Here is a 14,824-nt window from a genome sequence, read left to right as displayed (position 1 = left end):
CTCTTGTTCTGACCAAACTTAGTCAACGGTTTCATTATCTGGAATCGGTCCTCTGGATTCCTAAAGCCGATGACGGATTTCAGAATACCTTCCACTGTACAACAACATTCATCTTCTCCTATAAATATACCGCTTTTCTCAAATCACTCATACGTCTCTCTCTCTCTCTCTCTCTCTGAGGCTTAAGGTAATTATAGTTGTTAGTCCAAATCTCCATGCCCATGTTAAATTATTGCATTTCTGGTTTCCTGATTTGTTTTGTTGAAATGAATCTCTCTGCAAACATTTGACAGGTAGAAGGTTATATTTTGTATTCATGTCACCTGTAATGAGTCGAAGGGAAGATGATCCATCAATCGATAATACTCGATACCAGAAAGGAGTCAGGCATCTATGTGAGAACGGGATCACAAGCGTTCCCAGAAAATATATTCTGCCTGTTTCAGACCGGCCCAATCTGAATGAGCGACAGAACCTTCATGACCTCAATCTCAAGCTGCCCATTATCGATTTCGCTCAATTGCAAGGTCCTGAGAGGTCCCAAGTTCTAAAGAACCTGGCGAAAGCCTGTGAAGAATATGGGTTCTTTCAGGTGGACAATCAGCTTTAAATTTCAGTCAGTTTAAATGATTTAGTTGCTGTGAACTACTAAGTTGGTCATTCAGAGACAGGAAGCTCATCATGGTAGATTAATTGCAGGTGACAAACCATGGCATTCCCATGGGTGTTATACAGAAGATGATCGATGCGTGCAAAAGGTTCTTTGATCTCCCCTTCGAGGATAGAGCCAAGTACATGTCTGCCGACATGAGTGCACCTGTTCGATATGGAACCAGCTTTAATCAGAAGAACGATGGTGTGTTTTGCTGGCGAGACTTTTTGAAGCTAGTCTGCAATCCTCTCTCTGATGTTCTTCCTTATTGGCCTACTTCTCCTGCTGATTTAAGGTGATGAGAAGACAGCTTAGATGCTCTCTCTCTCTTGTGTGAATTTTTGAATTTTTAATTGGAGTTCAGAGTCCATGGTTACCTACTGAATTGAATAAGAAATTGTTTGTGTAAATGCTAACAGTAGTAATAATAAAATAAATGTGAACAGGGAAGCAGCAGTTACATACTCCCAACAAGCCAAATTCTTGTATATCAAGCTTGTGGAAGCCGTCCTAGAGAGCTTAGGACTGGTGGGAACCACCATGAAAGAAGACGAAGACAATGTCTGGAAGGAATTCCAAGATGGGAGCCATCTCATGGTTGTCAACTGCTACCCATCGTGTCCCCAACCGGATCTAACGCTCGGCATGCCACCGCATTCTGACTATGGCTTCTTAACAATTCTCCTCCAGGATGAGGTCGAGGGCCTTCAGATACAGTCCCAAGGAAAATGGGTGACTGTTGAGCCACTCCCCAACTCTTTCGTTGTCAACGTCGGAGACCATCTCGAGGTTGGTCCATTAATAATTAATAGTATTCGATTTCATAGTTTTTCAGGGATTGAACTTTTTAATTCACCATCTTCTTTTCTAACTCTGGTGCCTGTAATTGTCTGGTTAATTGGGCTCCAGATATTCAGCAATGGCAGATACAAGAGTGTGTTGCATAGAGTTCTTGTGAACTCTTCTAAGTCTCGCATGTCGGTTGCTTCTTTGCACAGCTTTGGCTTCGACAGAGTGGTTCGGCCATCATCCAAGCTGGTCGATGAGGCTAATCCGAGGCGTTACAAGGATACTGACTTTTCTTCTTTTCTTGAGTACGTATCATCTTGTGAGCCAAAGAGGAAGAATTTCCTAGAATCCAGGAAGTTGACTTCAGTTTGAGAAATGGCAACCCAAAAGAAAAGGCCGACGTAGCTTGACTTTTGTACAACCAAACAACCAGCAGTAGCAAATGGTTCATTGAAAGGTGGAGAAAGTCCAGATAAATCTAATAAGAGAGAGAAAGAGTCAGAGCAATTAATGGATAATGACAGCCATTATTATTTTCTTCTTCAAATCTTGTTTTCCTTCTTAACACTTGTATCAATACTGCAAAGATTCATGATTATCTGCTAACTAATCAGTTTGTCTCAACACTAGCAGCTAGTTACAACCTACAACCATGGCCGTCCTTAGTTGAGTTGAGCTTGATGTTCTGGTAATGAGAGGAATTAAGTACAAGATATATCCTACAAATAACAATTCAGATGTACTTTCAAAAGGTTGATCAGAGTTGTTATCTCCACAGCCCAATGGCCGACACTTGACTCCTATTGATCCATATGCATTGACCAAGAGAGTGGATATTTAATTATATATACAAGGTCTAAAGTTTTTCAGTACTTTATGTTAATTTTCTTTTTTATTTGAATTTAAATTCTATATATTGATGATGATGTAGTAATATTCAATAAGATGGTAGAAAATATCTTTTTTAATTTTGTCCCAACCAAGCAAAGCACATAGCAGGTTTCTTACATATATAGTTAATTCTGGATCAATATTCAACACCATTGACCTCAAGGCACCAAAATATAATCTCAGCAAACAGGGATTTAATTTGACTATTAATGCTGAATGCTCATGTGAAGTTCAAAGCATTTAGATTTTAAAGTCAAATTAGAACAAAATAATCACCGATTAATTTTGAAGGAAATATTTATCATATTATCTCCTTCATGCTAATGGGAAATTAATATGGAGGATCACCCCATCGTTCAGTTTTGCTTATTTGTAATTATGATTTGCATTCTTGCCTGATACAAAATTTGTATATATATATATACACAAATATATATTTTTTTGCACTCCACTGGCAGTGCAAATATTGTATCCCAAAAACTGATGCAAAATTAGTACACCTTTCTTTTACTTCAATTCTTTTAGGGATTGCATCATGTTGCATCCTATCTTATTCCTAGGAAGATATATAATTCCCCTCCTACCTCTATTCTCTTTTATTTAAAGTGGAGGTCACTTTATTTTACTTCTCACAAACAAATAAAATAAAGTGCAATTTAAATTATAAAAGTAAACTAGAATTTACACTAGTATCGTCTTTTCGCACTCCCATGCATTTACACCGGTGCAAATGAAATTTGTACTGCAACCAAACAAACACAGAACTAAAAGAAATTTCCTGAGTTCTAGGGTTGATCATGCATGTAAAGTAATTGCTTTTATCAACCGCGTTGTAACAGTTTCAATTCTACGATCCCCAATATGTCTAATCTTTTTCTTTTTTGTGATGAAAATAGATGTTTAAACTGTTATGTGGAACATTCTGCGTGAAACCACTGTGAAGCAGCTTTTTTCTGTTTCTCTCTTTGTTCTGTTCGTTTGCCCTTTGTTTGTTTCGTTTGCCCTTTGGTTGTTCGTTTGCCCTCTATTCGTTTTGTTTTTTGTTTGTTCTCCTTTTAGTTCTCCCCTATTCCCTTCTGTTCTCCCCAGGTTCCCATCTGTCAGTCTGTTCGATCTTTCTACGGACGTTTTGATTGGGAGTTTCTTCTCTAGAATCCTTTCTGCATTAACCACCGATGGAAGCTGCCACGTGCATTGCCGTTCCCAGCGTTTTGGAAGGTAGCTTTAGTTCTCCAGCGTCTAGGATGGCAATAACAGTTCTTCCAGTGTGCTGATTGACAGTTATAGTTCTGGCTTCTTTGCGGATTGGTTCGGAGTGGGCGAAAGTTACAGATCTTGGCTTATGGATTTGGAAACCTGCCCTATCAGTTATGCTCTCCAGTTAGGGTGGTTTGGAGATGTATTTATCCACTTTTGTTGGTGATTTTAAGTCACCTTGCTTTGATTGCAGGTTGTAGAAGTTCTTTTGATTCTCCTACATCCATCTTTTTATTTTGTTCTTCTTGAGATTTGTCTTTGCACTTTAATTGGCCTTGTTGGCATCTCTTTGTATCAATCTCTTGAATGAATGAAATATTTTAAGACTTCAAAAAAATAGATGTTTAATCTAATGCCCGCAACTTCACATCTCGTGGATGTATTTATATATAGAAACTTTCCTCCAATGAGGGTATGCATACATATATATACCTATATACACACAAAAATACATACATACACATTTACATAAAGAATTAATGAAGAAAAATATTAAAGAAACAAAGGTGAAGAGACGGGGGGGGCCGGAAAACACATACTTTCTATAACAAATGAAAAAGATAGAACAAAGGACACCATGATATTTCATTATCAGGCTCTATGTCATATTGTCTTGTAAAGTAGGTGGCTAATAGTCAAATTGACACAAACAATTCATCATAGTTTTCTTTGAATTAGGAAGTGTGAGCATATATAAAAATTCAGAACATGATTTCCAGATGGCAATTAAGGCGGAGCACTTTGGAAAAATCCATAAATTAGGCTGTGTTTGGTTTGAAGGAAAAAGTAGGGAAACTTATATATATAAGATTTGTAAAGGTTTCCTTACCTTTTCCTTCAAACCAAACATAACCTTAATGTATTGAAGGTCTGACAATTGGGATCAGATGCTGAGATAATGTAGGGTAAAACTTATTCTCTTTTTTTTTGGCAATTTATTCTGATCATTTGAACCACAAATTTTATTTGATGGCTTCTCATATGGTCATATTTGATTGGTTGTTTAGGCATGTTTTGTCTATACACTAGAATCTCAGGTCACACTCTGAGGGACTTTTTTAAGGGTTAAGGTGCAACTTTGGTCTTCTAAATGGACGACCATACACATGGAATAAATGAAAAAGAGTGTAGCAACCCCCAGGCCCCTACCCCCTTGACCTCTCTTTCTATTGAATCGGTACACCGAAGGAGATTCCTCATGACAGAAAATTGATTCTCTCTGGTGATGACCAATTCAATGTTTTTAGACAAATAGCTTAATGGAAAGACAAAAAAGAAAAGTTTTTTTGGACAAATTATTGGGGAACAAATAGCCTGCAAAGTGGTAGAGGACTGTAGTCACAAAAGCAGTGGGTTGGGCACAGGAGGCTTGTTTGATATGAACCACTGAATGATGGATCAGCTAGCCATGTTCCAGTCGCTGTCAGCCCAAGTGTTGTCTGGTAGTCTGCTGCCTCAGGAACTAGACTGAACCCAGAGCCTATGAAATACATTTGGATCTGCTCTGATGCTCTTAGCAGCCAGGCCCAGGGTGGGGTGAGCTCTAGAATCCCTCATTAGTGCAAGGAATTCAACCAAATCAGTGGGTACCTCTGGCAAGAAGTAGAAAATGGACATCAAAACTCATTAACTGGGTCATCTTAAACATTCCATTAAGCCCACGAAATCATGGAGGCACAGAGAGAGAGAGTATAAGGAATTATAGAGAGAACCATGCATTAATTCACCGGGGCTAACTCATCTCTACAAAATCATATGTATCCACCTAATATGTATGAAGCAACAATTCTTGGTACAGAGAGTGCATGTGCATGCATGTTGATGTGGCCCAAAATGTCTCTGTACATATTATTGGGTGCACGCCATGTCAGTGTGACCATCAGTCCTACATTGAATTCGACTGTTAAAAACTGTTTGAGTAATTTCAGAGACAATATTGATTTCCTTTCTTTGTGAGGCCAACAAAATAATGATCCATCCATAATCCAACTAGTAAGTAGCTAGATCGTTTCTTGTTAGACTGTCTACATGCATGGTGCAGTAATCACTCTCTTGTTCTTATTCTCAAATACAATGTAATTAGTTGCACCTCTCTCTCTCTCTCTCTCTCTCTCTCTCCATACAATAGTACATGCTCAAAACAGGTAGGATAAGCGCCACAAGTTGAATCTACCCACTGGTTTGTACATTTCTGGTGGGGATTCGGCCTCGGCCCCTAGTTCGAATAAATCTACCTCTAATAATATAAATTGTTGTGGTGGGGGATTCCACTTCTTGTCTCCCAACAGACTCCAAATTAATATCTTTGATAAGATGCATGGTTTCTTCCTTCTTTCTTGAAAATAGCCCTTAAGCTCATCCCATTCAACCAAGCTCAACAGAGAATTTTCATGTAAAAGTAGAGCTAATTAAGACCAGGGGAGAATTTATCAGAATGGGTGTGAGGCACCTTATATGGTCCCTGTTGATCATACCACTGCATCAGCAAAAATCATATACGACTCGCCAAGGAAAGGAAATAGAATTCTCCAACAGGAATGGATATATCCAAGGAATTATAGTCTCCTTAAAAACAAAAACAAACACAGAATTCATCAGCTGCAGCTGTTTGGGGAGAAAAATCCCTTCTTGAAAAGCAAATAATGCATGCTTTAGCGTCAATGGGACATGCAAGAGCCAAGATGGTTTCAGTTTCAAGCTACAAGAACACCCCTTATCCACCCCCTCACATTATATCAACACTAGAGAATACTTAACAAATCCCATTGTGCATTAATTACCATTTTGATAGAAATTTTGAGAAAATATTTCGAAAGTTAAGGCTCATATGAGAAGATAAATAAGTAAAACTGTAGAATATAGGAAGTATAGGTTAATTTCCATTAATTAATTCATGTTTGCCCCTGTACATGTTAAGAATAATAGATGATTAGATTAGCTGCAGTATGAAAACTATAACTATATAACCAACTCTAATCAAATCTTCATTGATTATGATACTCCAAAGTACTCCCAAAACTACTCATGATGCTTAATTTGGAAACGAATAAATCAAAGATCAAAGATATAAGAAAATTGTCTATTGGTAAATCTGCATGTATGTTGATGAAAATTTGTTTATAGGTAATATTGTCTATAGGTAGGTATTGCTACTGTTATTAATTAAAGTGGAAAAAATTGCATCTACTTGTCAAAGAATTTGACTCTCCCTAAAATTAGCTCCATATATAAAGATAAAGTTAAATCCAAATACTATAATATCATACATGGTTAATATTTCCTTGTACATGTGCATAGCGCCTTCATGGATTTTAGAAATAATTCACAAATTGTATTGGTGAAATTGTATGAAACCGGATTTACCACCCACAAGACGCTACCTATGGGGAGATTTAGGTCAAACCCATGTAATGGTCGTCCAAATCCTCTATACATCATGTGGGACACAAGGTCTAAAATATCAACACACAGTATACAAAAAACAGAAAAAATGCATATCGTGCACTTTGAATGGTCGATACTTTTTTTTTATAAATGGATTTATTAGGACGACTATTAGCAGTTGAAGCTGTCAATATCCCCTAACTCTCTGTATCTTTATCTTGAGTATCGGTGACCTTTGATACCAATATGGTATGCACTATATAATGCTATACATACCGGACGGTCAGACTAGAAAAACCGGGTCTGACTGGTTTCGTTTTACCCTAAAACCGGTATTTGACAAAAAATCGTTGATTTGGTCAGTACGTTCGAACTGTCAAATCATTCAACTTGGGAATGGGTTTTGGTGGTTTTTTGGGTTTTTTAATATTTTTAAATTTTTTTACTTTTTTGTCAGAGTGGGCCATTCATTCGGACTAGATGATAGGACCATTCAACTTGAAAACCAGACTCAGAACGGTTCCCTGTCGGATCCGGTTTTAAAAACCTTGATGCTATACGTATCAATACATTAAACCTTGGAACAAGTGAATTAAGAAGTAATTGAACAAAGAAAGTCCGTTCTATAAATTTCAACAATATTTATATACTTAGTATGTTTTCAATCTGGTTATCTGCCAATTGGGTCCTACATTGGGCCTTATTCCTAATGGCTCTTAAATCTACAGGCACAAATTGGATCCCATTATCCCAATATCATTGAGCCCATAGATATTGGACCTAAATCCTATTAACTGGTCCAGGTATCGTGGGTTTAATGGGCCTCCTGTTTCCACTCCACCACCCTTTTAATCTAGGACATCAATCCTCTAAATTTGGGAGAAGGTGTCAGGTCAGAAGACCGAGATTACTTTAAGAGCCCCTTAGCCTATAATGAAGTTTCCCCATTATAATTTTTTTACTAATTAAAGGCTCTGTTTGGTTGCACTTGAAATGTAGGAAAATGAATGGTTTTGAAAAAAAAATGCTATTTTCTGGTATTTGTTTTCTTTTAATCACAAAATTAAGGCACCGTTTGTTTCACAGGAATAGGGGTCTAGAATCAAAATCGAATGGGCTATTTCGATTCCAACTGTTTGGTGGAATTGGCACATTCCCATTCCTGCTGGAATGGCATTCCCCCATTTGAGGGAATGGCTATTCCCTGCCCCTCCCTTTGGAATGAAGTCTCATTCCAGCTGATTCCAATTTCCATTCTCATTCCTGTCTAAATCAAACTGATTATGGGAATAGACCATTCCGATTCCAATTCTGACTGCAAATTAATCAGACCCTAATATAGAGGATTCCCACAAATCAGAGTGTTGTAGCAATTTTCTCATCTTTGGCATGGTGCAATGAGAGGACCCCTCATCAAACAGACCATGTATCACCTTTGCTCCCATTTAAATGTTCTAATGTTCTCAATTTTGTGAATTTTTCTATTTTTTTAAATCACATAATTAGGCACTTAACCACTTAGAAAAAAACATAGTCTCATGGCGTTAAGTTTACTTTGTCAAGTTTGTACTTTCCATTATTGAGACGAATCCTTGCTAAAATCATTCCTAAAATCTTTCTCTCTCCTAAAACATCTCTATCCATCTTACTCCAATTCTCATATTCCTAAGATCTTTCTCCTAAATTATCTCCTTTTGTTATGCCACATATAAGATCGCTTCAATCAGTGCAAGACCTTGGAATAGCCTTTACAGCCTTGCATTAGAAATATCTTCGTATTTATGTACTTTATTTCATGGGGAGATAATGCAAGGCTATAAAGGTTGTTCAAACAGGGCCTTGCATTGACTAAATCTGGTTTTGTCACATACATTGTTTGCTAATCTCCTATTATCACATTCACTAGCTATTCCAATTTTGAAGGAGAATTCACATCTCAAGAACCTGGATTTCTTGCCCTCTCTCTACCTACAATATAGTGTGGCCGCACATCTCAAAATACAATATGATGTGTGGCTACAATTCAAGGAGGGTAGAGTGTAGTGTAGAGTAGTAGTCTTCAAATCAGGTAGTTTTTATTAGGAGTATCCACGGTTCGGTTAATTGAACCATGGCCCTTTTTTGTAAACCATATCGGTGGTATCGGTTTTTTCATTTCGCCAAATTGAAACCGAACCGATACTACCGGTTAACCAGTCCATCGATTCCAGTTTTTGACTAGTTTGGTTCTTCGGTTTTTTGGTTTTTCGGTTTTTTACACTTATAATATAATTATATAAATATATGTATAATATTATATTATAAATAATAAATGATATGTAATATATTATAAATATTTTAAAAATATATAATATATTTATAAATAGATCATTAATATAACATAAGTATATCTTTATATATATAATGAATATATATTTATATATAATACATAGAAAATATGTGACATATATTAAAAAATATATATAATATACACATAAATATGTATACCGGTCGGTTCGGTTAACCGTCGGTTTTTTGTAGGTTAACCGAAAACCGAACCAATCCTTTGGTTTTTCAAAAATTCCGAACCGAAACCAAATTGAATGGTTTGATTAACCGCATTTTAACGTTTGGTTCGGTTTTTTGGTTTTTCATGGACACCCCTAGTTTTTATGCATATATTCTAAAAAAATGCCTCTAATTACAACAAGTTTTTTTCCATAACCAACTTCAATAGGAAGTCTTAATCCTCACATCTCCCTCCCTTTTCCTTTCTCTCCCATGGCCACCACGAGTTCAAATATGTGCCCCACAACATCCCACAACACATTCCTGCCATGTATTGAGAATATTTCTCGATGATGACATCATCTATTCTAGTATATCATCAAGAGATGTTCTCAATACACGACGAGGATGTGCTGTGGGACGTTGTGGGGTGCCTCATTGTGGGGCACAGGTGTGAACTCGGCCACCACACACCTTTCTCTTTTATCAAGTACTGCTTCTTCCTTTCATTAGCTTCTCTCTCTCTCCCATAACCATTGAGAAAATGTCTGGCATCAATGTCAATTTCCCAAAAAAAATCACTGCCATGTTGAAGCCATGTCACTGCTAGAGGAATTGATACTGAAATTTCTGTTTGGTCTAGTGATTTTCAGGAAGGCAAAATCGATTCTTGAAATTGACCCTTTTTAGGGATCACCATTTTCGGTGATTCCTTAATTTCCATCTAATTTCAATTTTTTGATGATGACATAGAAGCTGATGTGGCACTGAATAATAACTCTAATGCAAAAATAATTATTAGCCCTTAAGAATCAATACCAAAGAGACTCAAAGTCGATTTCTCAAAAACTGCTTAGGTGGCAGAAATGATACTAAACAACAAAATTCATTGATTTTTGTAATGAAGAACCAACATTGATGCCAAACATCACATGAGTCTTTACTCTCTAACTGTGGGTTGTTCTTCCCACTTTGCTTTTATCATTTAACCACCTCTTCTTCCTCCCACGTTTTTTGTTTTTCTTTTTTTTTTTTGTTAAGAATTGATTTTCCAACTATATAATATCATTAAATAAAAAGACTTACTCCAACCATTCATTTAGGCTATGTTTGATTTGAAGGAGAAGGTAGGGAAAGGAAGGGAAAGACAAGAAAACCAATACAAGGTTTGTAAAGGTTTCCCTACCTTTCCCTACATTTTCTTTCAAACCAAACATAGCCTTAATTAATCTCTATCTTTGTAAATTGGGTGTTGCTGCAACTTGCAACAATATTTGGAGAGGAAAGTTCTAGCATAGATGCCTTTTCTTATTCCAAAGCCTCTCTAGCAATAAGTGCATGTGGAAATATTTGGAGAGGAAGAAGATATTGATCGGTCTACTTGACACTTCAGTTGTAGAAAATGTTTGGTCCATGAAGGTTTTGATTTCTCAAAACAAATGGAGATAGACATTTAGTCCACTTTTTCTTGAAATAAACTTGCAACCCATAATAGGAAGACCAATTCAACAACTTTCTCCGTTCTCAATGTTTCTTTGAATTAAATTTCAAATCGGTCAGGTTTCTAGAGCAGAGCACCTCTTGGATATTGCATAAAGATGATTCACTTTCCTATATACCAAAGAGGAAACTAAATGATTTCCATCTCTTATCATAAAGATGTCCTTTCTCTCCACTAAATATGTAAGTCAACTTCTTCATGCCTTGCATTTTGTGTTTTTGTCCCCATCATCACCTTGGGTCCTATTCAGTTTGGCTTCACCATGATATATTCTCTTTCCCCTCTCTCACTTATTCTCTTTTTTATTTCTTTTATCATACCATTCTTTGGAGAATTGCAACCTTTCATTCAGATCATTTATTAATTCTTTCACTTAAGATGAGTATTCCTATTCTTTTCCTTGGTTGCAATTATCTATATTTGGTTCTCTATCAAATACAAAACTTGGTGTGTGAAAAAACACATATCATGAACTAGGTTTCTATAGGTTTCCATCCCTTTCCCTTCCTTTCCTTACCTTTTCCTTCAAACCAAACATAGCCTTAGTGAATGTCAAGGTTTCAATTTTGCCAACTCAAGTCCATTGGGAGCAATTGTTGGAGGATTTTCTCTTACATATATATTGTTGAGAATTACAACTAATGAAATAGAAGAAGGAAGAAAGCACAAGTAAAGCCTATTGACAAAGCAGCTAGATACAAGGTTCAAAGTATCAACACAGCTAGATACGAGGCGTATTGGCCTGTATCGGTGCTTTTTTTATGTTTTATTTTTTTTTTCAAAATCAGTTCAAAGGGGTCGGTTTAAGTCTCGACTATCCTCTGAACCATGGTCTGACCTGATACAACCCCTGTTAGGGCATATCGGAAAGCCATTGGCACAATACGTATCAACCGATACAGACCAATATGTATCAATGCTTTGAACATTGACTAGATATCCTTTTAAGCACAATGGTCTTGGTAGCTATTATCTAATCAATGAGTGAAATGGCAAGGCAATATGGGATTACTTTGACATGGATTTCTTCAAAGGAGTGAATCTCTTTCTTTGTGAGATGATACTTCATAATGAATTTGAGGTGGAATATTGACTTGGTGGGAGGATATTATGAAGAAAGTGTGAAGAAGCTTGAAATACCAATGGCTATAGCTTGTTGAGATATGCTACAACAATATATAGGTCCAGGTTAATTTATAAATATATTGAAGGACAAATTTCCATTACCATCTCAGTCTCCTATTGAGACTTTATATGTAGTATATTTTTTTATGGAAAACAAAGTTGTGAATGTTACTTTTTTGGACCAAGAAATTGATGGAAAATACATAAAATTGAATGGTCGGGGGAATGGTTTAAAAATGACACCAACCAAGTAATGATTACAAAAATGGTTCCTTTAGATGTTCTTATTCATATTTGGGTTTAGACTAACCCGTATTCTAATCGGGTGAGGAAGACAATGTTAATTGGCCGAGGGAATGGTTTAAAAGCAATCCACAGTTTGCTCTCCCATAGTGCGCAACAAAGAGAGCTCTTAATGCAATCACAGTAAATGCAAATGCATTGAATGCTATCTATAGCAAAGATCTTCAAGAAGCATGAAAGAAGAAGTAGAAGCGAGCAAAGAACCCCAACTAGGAAAACCAATGAACCAGTTTGTAGTACAACTAACAGAGAAAATGGATTCAGAGAGATAAGAACCTTCTACAGAAAGGAAAATCAAAGAGAAGCAAAAAAAGTTAGAAGAAAAATGCAAGAAGGCGGTGTATGGCAAAGTAATAGTGGATAAAAGAATGAATGCTTTTGGCATCCTCCAAAAAGTTAAAAACTTTTGGCCAAACTGCAAGTACGAGGTAAAATGGCTAAAGGATGAAATCCTATGGATTGCTTTTAAAAAGAAAGTGGACATGGAACTTTTCTTAATGTAGGAACCATGGCGGATTCAAGGCTACCCCCTCATTCTACAAAAATGGGAACCAAACACCATACCAAGATCTGTGGCATTCACGGAACTAAAGATTTTCATAAGAATAGTGGATGCCCCAATGGAGAAACATTTTTGGTCATGGGGAGCTAGAATGGTGAGAATAGTAGGGGTACCAATCCAAGAGGAAAATGGGGAGTTCGAATCAGATGAAGAAAACCCACAATGGGAAAAATGGGAAAAGGTGTTTAAGATCAGGGTTGCAATCGATATAATCAAACCTCTAGCGCTAGGGAATTGGGAAAGAGATGAAGAAGGTAATGCTCAATGGTATGCTTTTCAGTATGAAAAACTCCTCATTTTCTGCAAAAGATGTGGAATAATAGGGCATAGGGAAAGTAACTACCCTAACATTTCAAAAGCCCATTACGTAGAGCAACTCGCGGATAGATTGGCTGCACACTCGATCGAGAGACAGTGAAGTGAAGCATGCTATAGAGATTAGCTAAGAGCGAGCCCAAAACAAGACAATTTCAAAATCATCAACAAGGAAAAGAACAGTGAGCATGGAGGAAGAGTCGATATTCGCGGACATGCAGCAGTGACTAATGTAGCAAAAAGGGAGGCGACAAACTTGCAACTACAAAATCAAGCAAGCTCCTCGGAGAGGATGACAGAAAGACAGGCTTCCCAATACGCAAACTTGCTGGTAAGAAGGAAACTCTTCCAAGAGCATACTGGAGCGGAAACAAATAAGAACTTAACCTTCCATGTGACGCTCTCACCAGCGGGGAAAGACAACCGGAGATCTTTCGCCGAAGAAGACATGAGACAACGGAGGACAATGAGGAAGACGATGATGATGACCAACGAATGACTGATGGTGGCAAGTGGGAGTGCGGCGGCGATGACTTCAGCAGTAGTCAAATCCGTAATTCAATTCAGGCCGATGTGGATAACTTCTGACTCGAGAGGTAAATCGAGCAAGGAAAGGAAATGGTATTAAATATGCCAGCGAGCAAGCGGATGTGGCATTTCAACTGGTAGTGGAGAAAAAAAGGAAAAACTCAGGTGTTGTCATCAGGGAACTTCAACTCGAGGAGCAATCAGACAAAATGGATCTTGGAGTTCAAGAGAAACGGACCAAAATAACCCATGCAGTAACCCAAACCAAAGCAATGAAGCCCGATACCAAATCCGACAAGTGATGAGTCCTTTGCCAGAATTCACCCAGCACCAAGAACACATTAGCATGGATAGCATTCTCAATAGGGGTGGAAGCAGGACAGGAATAGACCAACAAACTTTGAGAGAGGAGTCGCTCACTGATAGCAACCCAGAGAGAATGGAAACAGGGGAAGATCAGTGCTCTGGAGCCCTAAATCAGTATCTCAAAACAAGACAAGAGGAAGAGGTAAGTTTATCACAAACCCTTCATAATTCAGTTACCAATATTTCTACAGAAACTCGTGAGTTAATTCCTTTTTGTAATGGCCCGCTACTATTATGCTCATTCTTAAAAACTTTCTGCCAAATTTTTATCGGAGGAAAAAAAGGAAAATGTCAGTTTTGGAAAGAGAGAATGCCAAAAAAAATTAGACAAATAGAAATATTGGGAATAAAGGAAAAACCCAAAAGAAAAATGTGTTAATAGGAAAAAAGAAAAAAGGGAGGAAAAAATTGGTCTTCAAATAGCCTTCGGTTCATTAGTTATCCATGGGTTTGGAAAAATTGACAAAGCAAAAAGAACAAGTTGTCTTACAATTAAATAATAACTTTGCTTTCATCAGTAAAACAAATAAGTGGTTTGGGGGATCTGTCCTGAAACAGACCCCAGTAACCAAATGAGGATCATCAACTGGAATTGTTAGGGAATTGGGTCTCCATTGACAATTTAGGCTTTAAAGGAGACCAAAAAGAAAATCAACTTAGACAT

The 14,824-nt window shown here is 37.2% G+C and overlaps 1 protein-coding gene across 1 annotated transcript; it reads left to right on the top strand.

The window, feature by feature from the left end:
* Positions 1 to 77: 77 nt before the first annotated feature.
* LOC104586191 (putative 2-oxoglutarate-dependent dioxygenase SLC1) lies at positions 78 to 2,366 on the top strand. The gene is made up of 5 exons (XM_010243348.3): positions 78 to 187; positions 294 to 592; positions 700 to 947; positions 1,099 to 1,441; positions 1,562 to 2,366. Exons 2-5 carry the CDS (start codon positions 317 to 319, stop codon positions 1,811 to 1,813), a joined length of 1,119 nt encoding a protein of 372 aa, XP_010241650.1. The 5' UTR covers positions 78 to 187; positions 294 to 316; the 3' UTR covers positions 1,814 to 2,366.
* The last annotated feature ends 12,458 nt before the right edge of the window (positions 2,367 to 14,824 follow it).

Source organism: Nelumbo nucifera, chromosome 2 (assembly GCF_055504915.1).
Source record: "Nelumbo nucifera cultivar China Antique chromosome 2, China Antique-T2T, whole genome shotgun sequence".
Classification (NCBI taxonomy): Eukaryota; Viridiplantae; Streptophyta; class Magnoliopsida; order Proteales; family Nelumbonaceae; genus Nelumbo; species Nelumbo nucifera.
Note: the sequence above shows the minus strand (reverse complement) of the source record. Positions and strands in the feature narration are given on the sequence as shown.